Source organism: Anomalospiza imberbis, chromosome 2 (assembly GCF_031753505.1).
Source record: "Anomalospiza imberbis isolate Cuckoo-Finch-1a 21T00152 chromosome 2, ASM3175350v1, whole genome shotgun sequence".
NCBI lineage: Eukaryota > Metazoa > Chordata > Aves > Passeriformes > Viduidae > Anomalospiza > Anomalospiza imberbis.
The window spans coordinates 108,751,123-108,769,225 of NC_089682.1; the positions used below are offsets into that span (position 1 = coordinate 108,751,123).

The 18,103-nt window shown below is 39.2% G+C and overlaps 1 protein-coding gene across 7 annotated transcripts in view; it reads right to left on the minus strand.

Annotated features, from left to right (window-relative positions):
* Positions 1-1,207: 1,207 nt before the first annotated feature.
* NALCN (sodium leak channel, non-selective) overlaps positions 1,208-18,103 on the minus strand; it is a 230,477-nt gene continuing 213,581 nt past the window's right edge. For all 7 annotated transcript variants that reach the window (XM_068182541.1, XM_068182537.1, XM_068182539.1 and 4 more), the window contains 11 exons: positions 16,295-16,414; positions 15,244-15,312; positions 12,913-13,061; positions 12,121-12,214; positions 11,195-11,327; positions 10,557-10,672; positions 8,120-8,277; positions 7,313-7,463; positions 5,490-5,639; positions 4,703-4,820; positions 1,208-3,430 (listed from right to left, as the gene is read on the minus strand). In XM_068182541.1, coding sequence (XP_068038642.1) covers positions 3,237-3,430; positions 4,703-4,820; positions 5,490-5,639; positions 7,313-7,463; positions 8,120-8,277; positions 10,557-10,672; positions 11,195-11,327; positions 12,121-12,214; positions 12,913-13,061; positions 15,244-15,312; positions 16,295-16,414 — 1,452 coding nt within the window. In that variant the 3' untranslated portion in view covers positions 1,208-3,236. The remainder of the gene's footprint in view (positions 3,431-4,702; positions 4,821-5,489; positions 5,640-7,312; positions 7,464-8,119; positions 8,278-10,556; positions 10,673-11,194; positions 11,328-12,120; positions 12,215-12,912; positions 13,062-15,243; positions 15,313-16,294; positions 16,415-18,103) is intronic.

Here is an 18,103-nt window from a genome sequence, read left to right on the forward strand (position 1 = left end):
AGTTATTCATGGACACTGTAATCTGCATGGGCACGTTGTGAATAACAGAAGAGAACAAAATAGATTATTCTCACAAAGTTATTCATTTGCTCTTGGCATTTAATCTTCTTTGGCTTCTCAGAAGCTGGTATTGGTCTTTGAATGCAGACAATACTGAATGTAATGTTATTTTGAAGACGTTTAAGCCTGATTGCTCCACATTAGTTAAGACAAAGATGGTATTTTCAGGTTGTAAATGCATACTTTATGTTTTCAGTTCTTAATTCAGTTGGATGTCTTTCAAAAGGACATGGTTTCAGGTTATTAGTTTCTTAATTAAAAAAGTGTTTGTCTAAAATCTGACCTGACTTTGGAATGATATTGACATACATCTTTGCTGTGTGTTCTCAGACTTCCCACAAGCAGGTTTTTATTTCAGTAGTGACAATATGCACTACACTTTTTGTCCAACAAAGCCATGAGCACTTTTATAACTTGCTTCCTATGAAACAGATATTTCTTAGTGGATGAAAAGAAGCCTAAACAACTTCATTTTTTCATTTGTATAGGGTGACTCTGTAGGTAGTAATATTCCCCGAGCAATTTTTTGTTGACCTTTGCTTAGGGTCTATTCCTAAGGCTTTTCTCTAAGGCTGTCTGGACTCTCTGACTTCCTGACACACTGTTTCCTCTTTGTGTCTCTCCATTGTTGGTGCAATCTCTCTGAACTCCAGTCATTCTTCAACTCCCTTCTCTGCTTTTCACCTTCATGTGCAAATGTGCATTGGTTTCTCTTCTGCAGAGTAGGACCCTCTTTAGTTATGTTGGCAGTGCTGTGCCAGGTATGCCTGTGTATATATTATTTTCATATCTTTGTAACTTCATTCCACTTCCTATATCTGCAAAAGTAAAATGGTGTGCGCGCACACACACACACACACACACACACTCACATCCAGGCTCTGAAGCAAAGAAATAATGGGTTAAATAAAAATACAAAAATACATAATGAACAGTCCTATTTAGTGCCATATTTTGACTGAGACCCCTTGTGGCAGTACTGATGAGGTCAGTTGCTGGAGTGAAAAAACCAAAGACCCTCAATTGCAAGAGGTTGAAAGCACCTCTACATAATCCTGTACAAACCACAGAGATTGTTACAATGCAGCATTATCATGGATAAGCCACATACAGCCAATGCATTTACAATGAAAACCAGAGGGAGGAATATTGCTTAAAGCAACTCACTTTTATTGACAGTGTACTGTAAGGCAAGGAAAAAATGTTTGCCAGATTTTTTTAAAAAAAGGCTGGCAGCAAGAATGATCTGCAGTTCAATGTATTATTGAACTGTCAAAGATACTCTCTTTTATAAATCCAATATTTATCTTTTTGTTATATATACAAAAGCTCAACTTAAACAAGCACAAAACAGAACAAAGTAATGGATTTGCGTATGAAGTTTTGTTGATGGTTCATGATCTAGTAAACAAGAGAACGCACATATTCTTTTACTATAGAGTTACAGTTGACTAGATTTAAACTTAAATATACCCCAAAACACATAAACCCCCCACAAAATACAGATGAGTTCAATATGATTATTTTAGGAAAAAAAAATCTAAACAACGTTCAACCATACACTGGGAAAAACCATTAACAGATGCCAAGAAAGCTGTATTTCAGAGTTAAAACTAATTTTTCATTTTTGGTGAAGGCATCTTTGTGTTTTCACTCTTGTATTCTGGCCACTTTAGATTAATATCTTGGCCAGAAAAAAATTGCAAAACACTGGCTTTTTTTTCTGCTTTTGAAAGGATATATTTTTGAAGTGGTGATGTAAATAAACCGTGAGCCTCTTATAAGATCTCACATCAGGCCATGTTAGAGCAAACTATCATTTCCATAGGAAACAATGGTAACAGAAAGGTCCCAGCTATGCTATAAAACCTAGTCGGGGCCAAGCAACAAAATCTGCAACCTCTTAGTTCTTCCCTGAGGGAAGGGCACAGTTTTACCCCACATTGTTTGACAGCCTTAGATTCTGAAACTAGCAAACACAGCTGTGTTTTGTGGCTCTCCTCCTCCACCTCCATATCTGTATAGCATTGGCCTTTCACTGGAAAAGCTGTTATGAAAGCGATAGCTGCTTTTTCACTGGCGATAATGTAGCGCTATTGGTGGCTCGTAAAACAAGTGAAGGCTAACATGTCATATATGATGTGCTGGGATAAAAGGGACAAAGGTACTTAGTCACAGCACAGTGCCATGACTTGCCTTTGCAGGCCTGCAGCATGAGCAGTAACATGGGTAAGTAAAATTCTACCTATACAAGCAAAACTGAAAGTATTTTTAAAGACATACAATACTATTTTGTAATTAGAATCCCCAACATGCTAATTTTTATCACAGACAAGAAGAAAACCTTAGGAGTACACAAGAAAAATGGGATCCAATTAAAAGAAGAATAATGACACCACACATATATGTAACCAGTATATGCTGAAAATGAAGCATAAACCCATGTTTTTCATGTGAAAGTCTTCTACTGGATGCTTAAATGCACAGTTTTTAATGTATTTTTTCCTCATCCCCTCCCCCCCATTTTCTCTATGAAAATCAAGCTCTTTACATAATTAAGCAAACCTCAAAGATATTTACATTTTAAAAGCCAATCCTTCACCTTCTAATTTTAAAATGAGTAATCCTGTATCTTGCATATTTTAAAAAAAGGTCCAGTGAAAGCTTAGAATTGTAATTCAATATCTGTACTTAGTAAAAATACTTCCCTTGAACATGAAGTCAGTGCTGACCTCTTCAGGTCATTTGTGAATAATAAAATTTTTCTAAAGAAATATTACTAAGTAAGGAAAACACCATGACAAGAAATACATTACCCCTGTATTTTAAAGTGTTGCCACTTTAAAGTATGGTAAAGGTTGAAGGAAAACACATGGGTGTGTATATCAAATTTTCACTATAGTTTTACAGAACACATGAAACCTTTCAATGATCTGTCTGCTAAAGGCATTACAGTCTTTCTGGCTTTGTTAGTACTGCTATAGTATACAAGTTTCTTAGAGTACAGTTAGTGCCTACAGAAGTCAATTCTAACACAGAAGTGTGGGCTACACTTCATATGGCAGGAGGATAAGCGTAAGAGAAAATTTATGACATTGACTTTAAAGAAATTATACATCACAGTATCTTTAATTCTAAACATAGAAAATTAGATTGTGGTATGACTTAAATGCTTCTCAGATATCAAGAAGGTCCTCTCCACTCTCATCACTCTCCACAGTTAATTGTCTTGTCCACCATTTCTTGACTTCTGATCCACAGGAAGCAGCATCAGACATGGGATTCATTTTGCATGCAACAGATTTCATAGTTGAACGTCCACCAAAACGGAGGTTGACTGAAGACACTGAATGGCTTATTGGTTTGGGGGCTAGAAAATTAAACAGAAAGTTCAGAAAGTTCTGTATTAGAGTAGATCTGCTTCTTGAACATTTTTGCTTAGAATTCAGGTATAGAAAACTAGCTAGACTAGGGCACCTTTAAACTGACTTAGTGCAGAAAGGGTAGAGCTTTGTTCTAATTTGTTTGTCTGTTTGTTTTCCCAGCTCCAGATGTTCACACTGCTCCCACTAATCTGCTGGCAGAGCAGTTTAACTGAGCAGTGCCTCATTTCCTTCTGTTGGGATAACTGATGCAAAAGATCTCTTCTTATCCAGCTAATTGCAACCTAAATGATTTAGGCAGTACTTACATGAGCTAACCTGCTGGCAAAACAGTGAAAGTAGTAAATGTGAGGAAGGGGGGTGAGAGTGGGGGTGGGGAGATGCTTTTAGGATTGGCAGCTACATCTAGAAAGTGATACTTTACAATGGCCTAGGGGTTGAAACCAGTACGAGTTGCTGGTATGACACTAAACCACATGTCTAAGTATATAAGCCCCACAGCTGATCTTTATTATCCTATTCACGATCTTAAATACCAGTCTTTGCTGCACTGGAGGCTGACTACTTATCTCTCAGCTGTATTGTACATGGAAATGACCCTCTTTTTTGGGACAATCCACTGAGGAATGTTCAAAACTGACACAGATCAGTGCTAAGAAAGGAAACCCTGGCCTATGAATTCTTTCAAGATTTCTCACTTGAAAAACCTATGCAGTTGACTACAGTAGTATGACTCCTCCTTAGCATGCTTCCTCTCACTCTTTCTTTTCCAAAAAAATGTTGATCTTTGCTGCTCAGTGATATTTAAATGGAAATCATGTATTGAAAGCTTTCTATTAAACTGTCCTGTTTCTTGGACAAGTACACTGGCAACAAAAATAGGGTCAATGGTAGTCAACAGAACAGCATTACTGTCTCTCCTGCTTCCACTTAGATATGATTAGGGTGTGAACAGTGGCAGCCTTTGAGGGCAGCACTCTGATTCAGAATAGGATTGACTGATGTAAATGTAAAAGGTCCTGAGCAAATGTAACCCCTTGCACGGAGCAATGCTTAAGCCCATCTTCCAAACTTTCTGATTTGTGAAGAAAGGATGAAACTGCTTTATTCCAACAGGCATGAGGACAGAAAAGCCCTGACATGGGTGCAAGCAGCAGACAGGAGGGAGAATTGTGAATCATGAAGCCTTTCTTGACCTTGTTATTGCACAACAGCAATTATGCATGTGGGGACTTTACTGATAAACCTTTTTCACTTACCTGATGGCAAGCGCCATTGTCCAAATTTCCGCTGAGGTTTCCCAGCATCTCCAGTGTCTTGTCTATAGCCACCTCTGTCAGAAAGTGTTGGGCTAAGGAGCTGCTGCTGGCTACTTGTCTGAACAAAGAAAAAAGAATCTCAGCCATAGCTCCCCTAGGTGACCCTAGGAAGGGATACCTTTTTATTATTTTTCAAGCTTTATCAATGAATACCAACAAAACATATTGCCATTGGTTAGGGCAGCATGCTTTCTGCTCTTTAATACCCCAGAAAACTACTACTAACAGACAAAAGCAAAAAGGTCCTGAGGGTCTCAATGCCATTTGTCCTATTGATGGGTATGAAATCATTCTCAGCCTACTACAACCATTGTGGAAAGCACCCTTTATGTTGTGTCTTCTGTATTTCCTATCCTGGAGGAGTCGAGGACTGCTGCTTAGAGGACCCAGCATGCCCAGTGTTCTCCCTCTCAGTGTAAGCACCACTTCAGAATGCCTGAACTGGAAAGCTTCACATCCCCAAGCCTGCAGAGAGCTCATGCAAGAGGCTGCCATAGGTGCACAGCTGAGTTTGCCCTTTATGGTGATAGCAAGACAGCTAAATATGTTGGGGAACTTCTGCCTTAGAGCATCTTGCCTTTACATCTGAGGGCAAAAACTGAAGTAAAACAAGGTATTATTTTTAATTTTTTTCCCAGTTAAAATGATGTTTAAAAAAGAACAAATAAGAAACATGGAAGTTTTCTGAATTTGTTATGAGTAGCTGGTAGTTTTCTGGATAACATACCTCTGGCTGTGCACTGTTATCTTGATTAAGAGCATTCATATCTTCACTTGGCTGTGTTGTCTCAATGCTGGGAGGATTCAGAAATCGGCTCAACTCCTGCTGTTGGCTCTCCCGTAGGCTGTGGATAATGCTGCACGACTGCTGCTGTTTCTATCAAGGTACGGTATGTGATGAAAAAAATGTTCTCATTGCTCTGTCACACCAACATGTTTGATTTTTTTTTTAAAGCATTCCAAATATTTAACCGAACAGTGAGCACCAGCTGTGGATTCCAGGTGCATCGATTAAGATCCATGTATTAGATTAAAAAAAATATTTTAATTTTTTAAATTTAAATATTTTATTTCACTTTATTTAAATAAAGTGAATTCCAGCATATTTCTAACCTTTAGGGAATAGAGGATGAAATTTATGAACTACATTAAGTGCAAGGTATGTTGCTCAATTGTTGGTTTAAATCTAGAGTTTAAATACATACAAAGTTTTGAATTTATCAGTTAAAAGTTCTTGCAAAGAAAAAGAAACCAGGAAATTGGTAGAGATTCACAAGGAATTATATAGATTCATAGGGAATTACATGAAAGCAATGAAAAAATTATGATTTCTTTCATGGACTTTGGAGCAGGTTGTCAATAAAACTGAATAAAATATTAGTGAAAATCTTGGGACTAAGTATAGATTTAAAGTACAAATAGAAAAACAAACCTACTACCATTATGATTTTACAATCTAATTTGCTTTTAAATTAAAATAAACAGCACTTAGGATGGGTTTCACTTTCCTGGGTAGTTTTCACATGATCCCTCTAGGGAGACTTAGAGAATAACAAGAGAATTTCAAAATATATCTTAACTTCCATAATTACATTCAGTTTATAAAAGGTTCAGAGAATGTGAAATGATCTGAACCCTATTATTAGAGTGAAATGAATAACATATTTACTTTAACATAGTGTAGTTCAATATCGTAATGAAATGAACAACAGAGTTGAACAAACCCAGAACTGAGAGCTGAGATTAAATTTACTGCCATTATTATCACAGAGATGAAATCAAAATGAAACTATGTATCATCAAACACTGATGTTTCAGCTGGAACGTACATAATATTCAAAATGTCCAGCTAAGTATTGTATAACTTTACAAACAGAAGACAGATGCCATGATGACAGACCACTATGGAACATCTCCTATCACAAGAAGTAATTTTTTATAAAAACAAAAAATATATGTGTCAAAACCTGGAGTCAGACTCATATTAACTGAAAAATTGGTCATCAATGCAACCAGGTTGTGACTTGGTCCATAAACCTGCTTTCCATGTAGACACTCTGGTCATTTTCACACACAGTAACTGTAATGGCTCACTCAAATAATTTATCTTAATACAGGCTCCATCTGGCGAGTCATCTACAGGTTTCTCATCTGCCAGCAGTAGCAAGGAAATTATACAATTACATTATGTGAGGAAGGATTAGGCCTATGAAGTTCCATCTAATTAAATTTTTTTTTTAATTCCTTTGACTTTGGTCTCTGCATATGCACCTTCCTGTTGTATTGAAAAGACAGATAAAGTTTGGGCAGGAAGGCAGTTTTTGCCTTTAAAAGATGCTTAATTTTGTAGCACTGTAGAGCTGTAATAAACAGCTCTATTTTTGTAGAGCTGTAACAAGGTTTTTTTTTTTGCTCAGTTAGCAACTGCTACATACTTCAAATAAGTATTATCATGACTCCAAAGTAAATGAAGCACAGGGACACAGATTCCAGCATTGTTGAGCAGTTCAATTTATGCAACCATTTAGATACTGCTTTAGCTTGACTTACTGCTCTGATTCGCTTTAAGCACTTTTTCAGCCACATTCGTATGGTCTGTTTGGCCACCTCTTCTTCTATGGTATATTCCAGTTGCTCCCTGGCAAGCAGCTCTTCCAGTTGAAGACTTTTTCTGATATCAACAGACCTGTATGAAAGCATGCTGGAAGAAACACAATTTATTTATTTTAAAATTCTGATGTCTTTGCATTTTTTAGAGAATCAAAGCTTATACTTAAGACCTTAGTGTGAAAATACATAATTCAAGTGTGCACAGTAAATTCACATTTGAAGTTAAAAAAATTGCTAAGATGATTCTAGAAGAGACTTACTGTGCTCAAGACAAAGAGACCTTATCACCTACATCCAGTTATCCAATACAGGTGAACTGCTGAACTGTAAGCAATTAGGGCATTTGTAGTGGTTTGGGTTTTTTCCCCCACTGAGTGTTAACACTTGGATAATGTTCCCATTTCTATTTTATTTCTAGTCAGGCCTCACTGTCATGTTGCTGCATGTGAAGGTACATTTCATTAGTTGGGATACAAGAGGAACATGTGACTGTAGTTTGTGACAAACCTCCTGCAATGAAAATGTCAAAACTACTTAGAGTTGATTCCCTAGGAGTCGCGTTTGCCATCACTAATATTTTTGTAGGGAAAAAAAAGGGAAATCTAATTTTTGTAAAACATTTAATATAAAAGTGCCTCTGTGGCTACCAGTCTTGCCTTCTCCTGAGCCTAACGGCTACCTCATAGCCTGGAAAGAAGCACTGGCTGTTACATCTGTTCTAAAAATATGGAGAAAATCTCAGTGTACCTGAGCACGTCATGAAAAGTGACATCGCCACCATTGTGGAGCCGCTCCATTTCATAGCACATGTGCTTGAACAGCAGCTTGTCCTTGTCAAGATCCACCTCCAGCCTGCCTCGCAGAAGCCTCAGCAGGAATTTCACTCGGAAGGTAGGGATTACACCCTGTGTTAAATTGCATAATTGATGGTAAATTATTACTGTGATCTAACAACCAACTCAGACATTCAACTTGATCACTGAGAGAAAAACTATTTCTCCTAGCATATTAAAGTCACTGTGAACACATTGTTGAAGAATGTGCACATTCAGCCAATTCTTCAGCAAATGCACAGAAGTCTTTGTGGTTGACTCATATACAATGAGAATCTATGCCGTTAATTTTGCCGGAATTTTTCAAAATTGCTTGGGGATTTAGTTTCCCCTTTTGCATTCATCTGTAATTAGAATCATACTCCCAAAGAGCTGCCTTTGTATAATGGAAATTAAACTATAGTTTAAACACTCATAGCCATGTCTATAATTTGTTGTAAACCTGTGCCCTTCTCTGTGCATCTCTGAATGAGCAGGAGAATGTTGAGAGTTTACTGGCTTTTTAAAGGTTATCTGCTCTAAGAGGCAGCACATCCTGCACTTTTGGTGACAGCAACTTCTATCTGTTGTTACAAAATTAAGACTGAGTTCAGACCTTTCTCTGAAACTGTGGTATTCACAATCTTCAAATATCTTTTGTTCTGCTAAACAAGCCTCATCAGAACTATTTTTGCTGTAAGGCGTTCCACATCAGAGAGATTTTGTCAGTGCTGGGCACCATGGATTCAGAACTTTCTACCCTCATGAGTACAGACTGCAGCTTCTCTCTCCCCAGCACAGCCATGTACCAGCTACTTTCACCACAATGTTGTTTGCATTCAAATCTCAGTGATGTCATGAATCATTCAGATGATGATTTAATTTGTGTGGGCATCTGAGCAGCTCAGTCTCCCAAGATGTTATTCTCATTTCAGAATCACAGAATGGCTGAGGTTGGAAGGAAACTCTGGACCTCACCTTGTCTCACCCCTCTGCTTAATCAGGGTCTCCTAAAGCCAGTTCCCCAGGATCAGGTCCAGATGGCTTTTGAATATCTCCAAGGATGGAGACTCCAAAAATTCCCTGGGAAAACCTGTGCCTGTGCTCAGTCATCATCACAGTGACAAACAGTTCTCTGATGATCAGAGGTAACTCTTGTGGTTCAGGTTGTGCTCATTGCCTCCAGCCCTGTCACTGGGCAGCACTGAGCAGAGCCTGGCTCTGTCCTCTCTGCACCCTCCCTGCAGCTATTGATATACATGGATGGGATTCCCCTGAGCCTTCTCCAGGCTGAACAGTGCCAGTTTTCTCAGCCTTTCCTCTCAGGACACTGCTTGAGTCTCTTCATCATCTTTGTGTCCCTTTGCTGGACTCTCTCCAGTATGTCCATGTCTCTGTGTACAGAAGAGCCTAGAACCAAACCAGAATTCTAGCTATGGCCTCACCAGTGCTGAGCAGAGCAAAAGGATCCTCTCTGCCTTGGCCTGCTGGCAACACCTTGTCTAATGCTGCCCAGGATACCATTAGCCCTCTTTTCTAAAAGGGCAATGGTGGCTCATGTTCAACTTGGCATCCACTGGGGCCCCCAGGTCTTTTACTGCCAAGTTACTTTCCAGCTGGGTGGCCTCAGCACATACTGTGCCTTGGTTGATTTTTCTCCAGGTACAAGACTTTGTAGTTCTCCTTGCTGAACTTCATGAGGCTTCTGTGAGCTCATTTCTCCAGCCTGTGAGGGTCCCCCTGGATGGCAGCACCACTCTGTGGCATATCAGCCACTCTGCCCAGCTTGGTGTCACCAGCAAATGTGCTGGGGGTGCCCTCTGCCACTCTGTCCACGTCATTAATGAGGTTATTGAACAGGACTGGAGCCAGTATTGACCCCTGGGGCACACAACGAGTTCCTGGCCTCCAAGTAGAACCTGTCCTGCTGACCCTCACCCTCTGGGTCTGCCTATGCAGACAGTTTTCAGTCCACTTCATTTCACCCAGCCCATACTTGATTAACCTCCCTTTAAGAATTTTGCAGTGCTGAAATCTCAGCAAAGATCTTCTGAAGATCAGACACAAAAAAATGGATATGAATCTGTAGACTTCCAAGGGAACAACTCTCCGGGAGCTGGGAGGAAAGATATTATTATATTGATCCTATAGATAGGTATGTTTGTTTGTAAAACTGCTATTATAAGCACTTCACAGAATACAGGTTAATAACTGAAGGGCCATGAACAACATTAGATCATGCTCACATCTCAGATTTGAACAGTAACTGCTCAGAGAATTTTGTCACACTTTACCCCCCTCATATTCCTTTTCAAGAAAAACTGGAAGTTTACTGTATCTCTTCTTATTACCAAGAAATTATTATTTCTTACCTCTCTTTTGTCATCAACCATATTCCATATAATTTGAAAATGCCTTAGGTCATTATAACTTAAAAGCTGATCTTCTTCAGTTGAGTAAAACAATGAGAAATTCTCCACAATGATAGCTGAAAACCACAAGAAGAAAATACACCCTAAAGAAAGCCTGTAGTTTCATTGTAACATCTAATTCTTTTGTGCAAACTCCACATTAACAAATGCCTGTATGCTAAAACAAGGATTTTGAATGCATAATATACTGCCTTGCCACACCAATATTCACCATGCTTTTTAAAAATTGTATCTTAAACGCTGGTGAGATGCCTAATCTAACATCTAAGATCAATTAAGTGAATTCCAATGATGTTTGAACAAAGGTTAACTGAAGAAATAAAAGCTTAGAAAACAGTGTTCTGTAGGGCAACTCTACTCTACAAATAGAAGATATCTCTTTGTTCTAAAAGCTTTCATTCCCAAACTTCCTGAGATTTAGCATTCCCATGCCAAAGAAATATTAAAATCATCATATGCATGCAAGGCAACATTGAAGGTACAAGGTAGCCTCATACCTGAACAGCACAACAGACTCACACCTAACATACTGCATGCCAAGATGTACCTTGCTGTTATTATTGTCTATTTTCACTTACCAACAAGCAAATTTAGCATGATGTATGCAATGATGACATAGAAAGAACAGAAATACATAAGAGCACCAGCATAATTTCCACAGTCTGTTTTCCAGTAGGTGCTGTTATCTGGTGTACAAAATGGAGGCTGAACCTTCAAAGCAAAAGAAAACAAAGTAAAATAATAATAATAATAATAATAATAATAATAACAACAACAACAACAACAACAACAACAACATTTCTTGAAGGCTTCCCAATTAGGAAATGATACTGTGGCTATTATTGTGGGCAGGTTGTTTTTCTTCCTTTAGTAGACAGAAACCAGGAAAGAGAGAGGTATGAAAAAAAGGCTGAGGCATAGATCTTACTACCACACAGAGGGCACATTGTGCATTATGCCACTGTACAGGAACAAGCTGGTGCTTTGAAGCACATTGATTTTCAAAACATTTATTCCCTGCTCATTAATTTTAAAAAGGAGAGGCATATGATCTTCCTTGCAATGGAAAGCACAGACAAACATTTACTTGGGCAAAATATAATGATTCAAGGAGGAATTTTGAGGTCATCAAGACTATCATTCACATGGAATAAGCCAAAGTGCAGAAATCAAAGACAAGGTAAATCTGAAAAGATACCTTGCCCCAGTCAAAGCAGAGATAATAGTGAAAAAGTGAGTTACTGCATTTTTGATTTTGAAACCATCTGTTTATTTTTGGTTTTAAATCATCTAATGGCCTAGCTCCATGAAATACTATACTGTGAGTATGAGACTGGAACTGCAATTTGTGCATAATTTTCTAAGGTTTAGTGAACATTATTTTCTTGAAGAGATAAAGGCAAGCCCAACATTCCTTGTACAAAGCTAAGATACTGAACGCAGTTTGAGATGGAAGGGTATCTCTCATTTCTTGTCTACTTATCTCTGGCAGTATTGTAATTACCATGCAGTCATGCATAATTTTGTTCCAGTCTTCTCCAGTAACTATTCTGAAGAGTACAGTAATAGCCTTGCCAGCTGATGAAAAATTTGCATGTCTGTTTTAAAGAAAGAGAGAGAGAAAGATTGAGAGTGAGAGATCATTTCACTTCCCAGAATTAAAACATTGGCAAGAAAAAATGTTTCCATTTTCTACTGTTCTACTTTAAACTAAAAAGGATTACAGTATTATTTGAATGAGCCCATTGAATTATTTATTTAATGACTTAAGGTACAATAACTGAACTCTAGCTCAAACAGAGGTCTGAGTATCTTAGCTCATTTTATCAGAGAACTAAAGAAAACTAAAGGCCAGATCCCATTTCCTGTCTCTATTTTCTCTTGTAAGCCTGATGATGACTGGGAAATCTCTAGCTAACAGCCAGTTCAAAGAACTGCCTCCTTTCTGTATCAGTCTGGTGTATGGATCCTGTTCCTGGGTGACGCCAGTAAGATGCAGTAGGTACACTGTGTTTCAGCATCTTGTGGGCTAGCACAGTACTGCTTTGAAGCATATTTCAGCTGTCATAATGAAGAACAGCTCTCAGTCTGCTCTGGGTTGGATCAGGTGTCATTTAGTCCAACACAAGGACTGGAAAGATGGCTCAGTGTCTCCTATCAGAAATTCTGTTCAGAGCTCTTCAGCCAGACCTGCAGATCTGTCTGTTTTTTACCACAGATAAACTTCTCTAGCAGAATGTGATTTCTTCAGGCTGTTTAAAGAACATCCCTGTGAGGTGGGAACTCCATACTGTACCTGTTAATGTTCTCTCCGTATTTCACTGTACCAAATAACACCACTCCAGCAAAAGCATAACAAAGAAGCAGTAAGAACATGCCCACTATGATGAAGAAACTCTTGTACATGCTGACAACCACAGTCAGGAGAAGCATTTTTAGTGTTACCTGGAAAGACAGAGAAAAAGCAATCCATGACAGCATTCAGGAAAGCAATGATAAAACATAAACATGAGTTCTTGGACTTGCCATTTTGACAACAAATCCTTTAGACACATTCATTAATGGATGAGCTCAGTAAAATGGTACATTGTGAATGTGATTTGAACTGTGTGTGCTTTTTACCTGTTAATGACATCAGCATATCTTCCTCATTTACAAGGAAATCAAGATCAAGATGTTGCTCCTCAAAAAGTATATATAGTTATATAATATATATAGATAGTTCAGTGTAGGACATTACAGTGATGATACAGCATAAGCTTTACTATAATATTCGAGGATCAGTATTCTCCTGAAGTATCAGCATTGGCACTGCAGGAACAGTGGTGCAGTAAACTACTTTGGGCTTATCTGACAGTGATCCTAACTGTTAGACAGAAACCACAGATACTGCAGCCTACCAAAAGGAATACTTTCATGTACAGAGCAAGAGATTTCCTTAAGATCAGTACAGCTTCTTTAAGCCAGTAATTTCTCATGGGAGTTTGTGAAAGACCAGGGACACCTTCCAGAAGCCTTCCAGTACCTAAGTGGGGCTGATAAGAGAGATGGAGAGGGAGTTTTACAAGAGCATGTAGTGACAGAACAAGGGCAAGTGGCTTCAAGAGGCTGAAAGAGGTGAGGTTTAGATTTAGTATTGGGAAGAAATTCTTCATTGTGAGGGTGGTGAGGCACTGGAACAAGTTGCCCAAACAAGTTGTGAACGCCCCATCCCTGGAAGTGTTCAAGGACAGGTTGAATGGGGTTTTGAGTAACTTGGTCTAGTAGCAGGTGTATCTGCCCATGGCAGGGGGATTGGAATGAGATGATCTTTAGGGTCCCTTCCAACCCAAACCACTCTGTGAGTCTGTGATTCTGCAAAGTTGGCCAAAGAACACAAAATGAGAACATAATTTTGAAAATGTCATAGGCTGTGGACCTTGATAATAGATAATACTTTTCCATGCACGTATATTTTACATTTTACTCTTGATAAATTTATTGCCCTAGATTGTCATAACACTTTTAAATACCTTGGATATGATAAAAAAATCCCTTTAATGGGACTGAGGGTGTTATTTTTCTTTATAATCATGACAAATTCCTGCTGACCTTTAGTCATCACATTGCATCAGGATGGGTAAATTAGTGAAACTGATACAGCTGGTAACATGAAAGTATAAATGACTAGGTTAAAAACTTGAAAAAAACTTTAGGATCAATCAGAAAGCTTTGAAGCCAATCACTTGATCTGGCTGCACAGGAGAAGCAAGGATTTTTCATTTGACTTCCAAGGCTCAACAGGCTCTGTGTAGTCTGATTTAAAGAAAACTTTTTGTCTTTACTAAACAAACCCTTTGACTTACTGTTCTTAACCCTGGCAACCTAGTACAGCAGTTTTTTCATCACATTTACTTTAATATGTCAGACTTCATGGAAAATATTTGGATAGTCTAAAGAAGTTCTACAGCAAGGGAATGCAGTGTCACCACTTGTTAAATAAATGTGTTTGCTCTCTGCTTATGCTTATTCTACCAGTCTACTCTCAATTACACCAGAGGAAATCCAAACACAAAAGAAATGTAAACTTGAGAAGTGACTTGCTTTGTCACCATCTCAGTGTTTCCAGAAGAAAATCTTGGTCCAAAATTGTTTTTAAATTGAATATAAATCCTTTATTGTGACAAGACATACATTGTAGACACCAAAGACACAGACCTGCACTCTGGAAAAAGAAACTTTTTAAAGAGAGTACTATCATAATAAGACGATGTATTCGACCGCCACTACAACAGTCTCGCAGTGAAAATAAAAAAATAGCATGCCTCACTGAAGTGGAAAGGGCTGAAAGTAGCACAGTGTATATTCAGAGTTGTAGAGAGCATTTTTAAAAGCTGTAGTATTGCAGCTGTACTTTGGTTTTTGCAAAAAATTCAGCTTTTCCAGTAACTATAGCACTATTATACAATCTACTTAAAATCCTGACATTTTAAATACAGCATGTAAAGTTGCAGACTGCTGTTCGGCTTTTTTTTTTTTTTGCCAAGGAAAAAGAGCCTTACAGAATTTGCAAGAGAGATGCACAGCATCTAGTCCTTTAATCTATACATGAGCACTGCAGTAATTGTAGTTGCTAATTTATACTTACATGTTTCCCACAAATTGAGAAAAATCTGAAGACAATTACACATGCCCCCATCATGTATGTGTATGCATTCTGCAACACAAACACAAAAGACTTAAAACATGGTCCCCCAGGAATCTCTTGAACAGATAATGAAAACTGATTTTTAGTAATGTAGGGCAGTGCCCATATGAAATAAGAGAAATCATAAACAATTAGCAACAATATAAGGAACACAAACCCAACCTCCCCACACATTGAGCCAAATTCCCTTCAGTTCTCTATAAATTATGACCATCAGGCCCAGTGTACTTGTCCAGGAAGCTGCTGGATTACAGAAACTCCTCAGGCCTTCCAAGCTACTTAGTAGCTGTGAATGTCAGGGCAAAATGACTAGTCACATGAAACAGGTTTTTCTTCAAACAGAACATGGGGCAGACAAGAGAAAATCCTGCAGACATTAGAGAGTTGTGACTTTGACAATTTGTGACTGATAACAAGTATCAACCATCCCTTCTCCTTCCCCTGTAAATAAAGAAACCAGGAGTGTAGTTAGATTTTAAAAATTGGTGTGAAATGAAGGGAGAGCTGATTTCCTCCCCTCTCTCCTTCATGTCTTCTTGAATTAAACACCGTCCCTTAACCAGTGGTACAAAATCACTGTTGAGTTTGGGAGGGTTTGCACTGTTCAGCAGTTTTGAACCTATGCCTTCTTCCAGTTCTCTGGTCCTATCTGTATTCTGTACTTTGCCTCTTTCTTCCTTCATGCTCATAAGACCTTTGTTAGCAAGAGCTCTCACTCTTCTCAGTCTTCTTCCTTTTCTCACTTACATCCCTCCTAAAGGCTTGTTTCCTACTACATTTACAGACTCTAGCTTGCATCAGTAAGACAATTTTGCACTACATGATTGTACAAAACAATCATTCTTCTTAGCATCAAGCTTAGTTTCTTTCAGACATATTTCAGCCTTATTAAACTCCCAAAGATTTGTCTGGATATATAGCAGCAATCCTTCTGCTGGAGCCTCAAGATAAAATAAGTTTAATCACTGGAAATGCATTTTGTATATCTTACCAGTAAGGCAAAGTGAAGTATGACCCATATAACTCCAAGAGATGTCACCAAGAGATCATACCGATTTCTTCTGCTTTGCCAGAAGCCAGAAGGTGACATGGCAATAATCTTCATCGTGACCTATGGATAAAAGAATTTCTCACTTGTAACGAAGAAATGATTATTCCTTGCCATGAGATCCTCTTCCATGCTCCAAAATGTTTGATTGGGTTTGTTTTATGAAATAGATTCAAACAACAAGGGGCAGATTTCACCTCAGCTCAATATTCCCATGTGGACTAACTGGATAATATTAGCTTCCCTTCGGTGCAGGAAAATTGATACACAGATGACCAAGACCAAGGGATGAACAGCATTCTGAATTGTCTCTCTGCCTCCATCAAGTATAAAAAACAGTGTCATGGTTTGACACTGGTGCGATGCCAGCGCCCCCATGAAAATATACTTTTCTAAATAATTGCTGTGAGATGTGATCAGGAACAGAGCAGACCAGGCCCAAACTTAGTAACAAAGAAAAAAATTTTATTAAACTACTACTACTATAAAAACTACAAACACTAAATCCTGGATGAAGACTTTCCAAAACAACCCTCCTCCTCCCACCTGATTTCTAAACAAACTTAACAGTGAGACACCACCCAGGATCCTGATCAGGTTGCCACCCTTCAGATATTCAAATACTCAATCTTTCAAGGGAGACAGGAGTCTCTCCTGTGCCACAGACTCCCCAGGAAATACAATTGCCACCCTTGTGTTTCCATGTCACACATGGCAACCGCCCGGAGAAAATCTGCCATGGTGACACTCTCCTTTCCATGTCACAGTGCTCTCACCACCGTGCATGGACAGACTGCTCACAGGGCTCTTTTAAGGATGCTTTGCCATGGACCAAAAGAGACAACAGTTCAGTTTCTCATTTTGGGACTACAGTCCCCCCCATTTTCCCCTGGGGCTGAGGGTTCAAGAACAGAGGTCTTCTTTTTCTCTTCTTCTTCCTTGAAGATAGAAGGCTTCTCCACACCTTCTCCAACTCTCCTCTGTTCTCTCCACTCCTCTGCTGGTAATCACTGAAACAAGTCTCTTGACCCACCAACACACCCCCCTAAGTGCATTTTCTGTCAGGAGAATTTGGTTCAGTCTATGGCTAACAAGAGAAGTCCAGCCACAAGCCACTCCATCATCTCCTTCCAACTTGAGAATTTCTTCTTCCATCATCTCGGATCCCAGACTGTCTCTCTTCTACTTCAAATCAAGGAGGAGTAATATTTTACAAAGCCTTCATTTCCCAGGACAGGATTAAAAGCTCAGACTCCCTGGATGTCTGATATCTCTGCCCAGCAGCCGATTCCCAAGGCCAAGGCTGGGCGCCTTCCCCCGCCCCCTCCTTCTCCTCCGCGCCGGCAAAGTTACAGGTGCTTCCGGACTCTCTATCTCTTCCCTCTGGGGGGGGGATGACAAAGACATCTCCGCTTCTCTCCACCCTTCCATCCACAGGAGCTGGCTCGGTTCCAGTCCCTCTACCCCTCGGCTCACCTCGACCAGGCCTCATGGCTCCCCCTCCCCCACCCAGCCCCATGGCTGGGCAGGGGTGGTCTGCACAGCACCTTGACCGGAACCAAAGAGAGCGAGCTCTTGGGAGTTCTTGCTTTTAACCCCCTGTGTTCTCAGAGGCGTGTCCCTATCTTCAGTGGTCACTTCAGGTGCCAATATCCAAACTTGACCACTGATTGGTTTGACCCAACTTCCTGAAAAAATCACTTCCATGTCAAACCACGACAGACAGGAGTGCAGCTAACCACCTCAGACTGA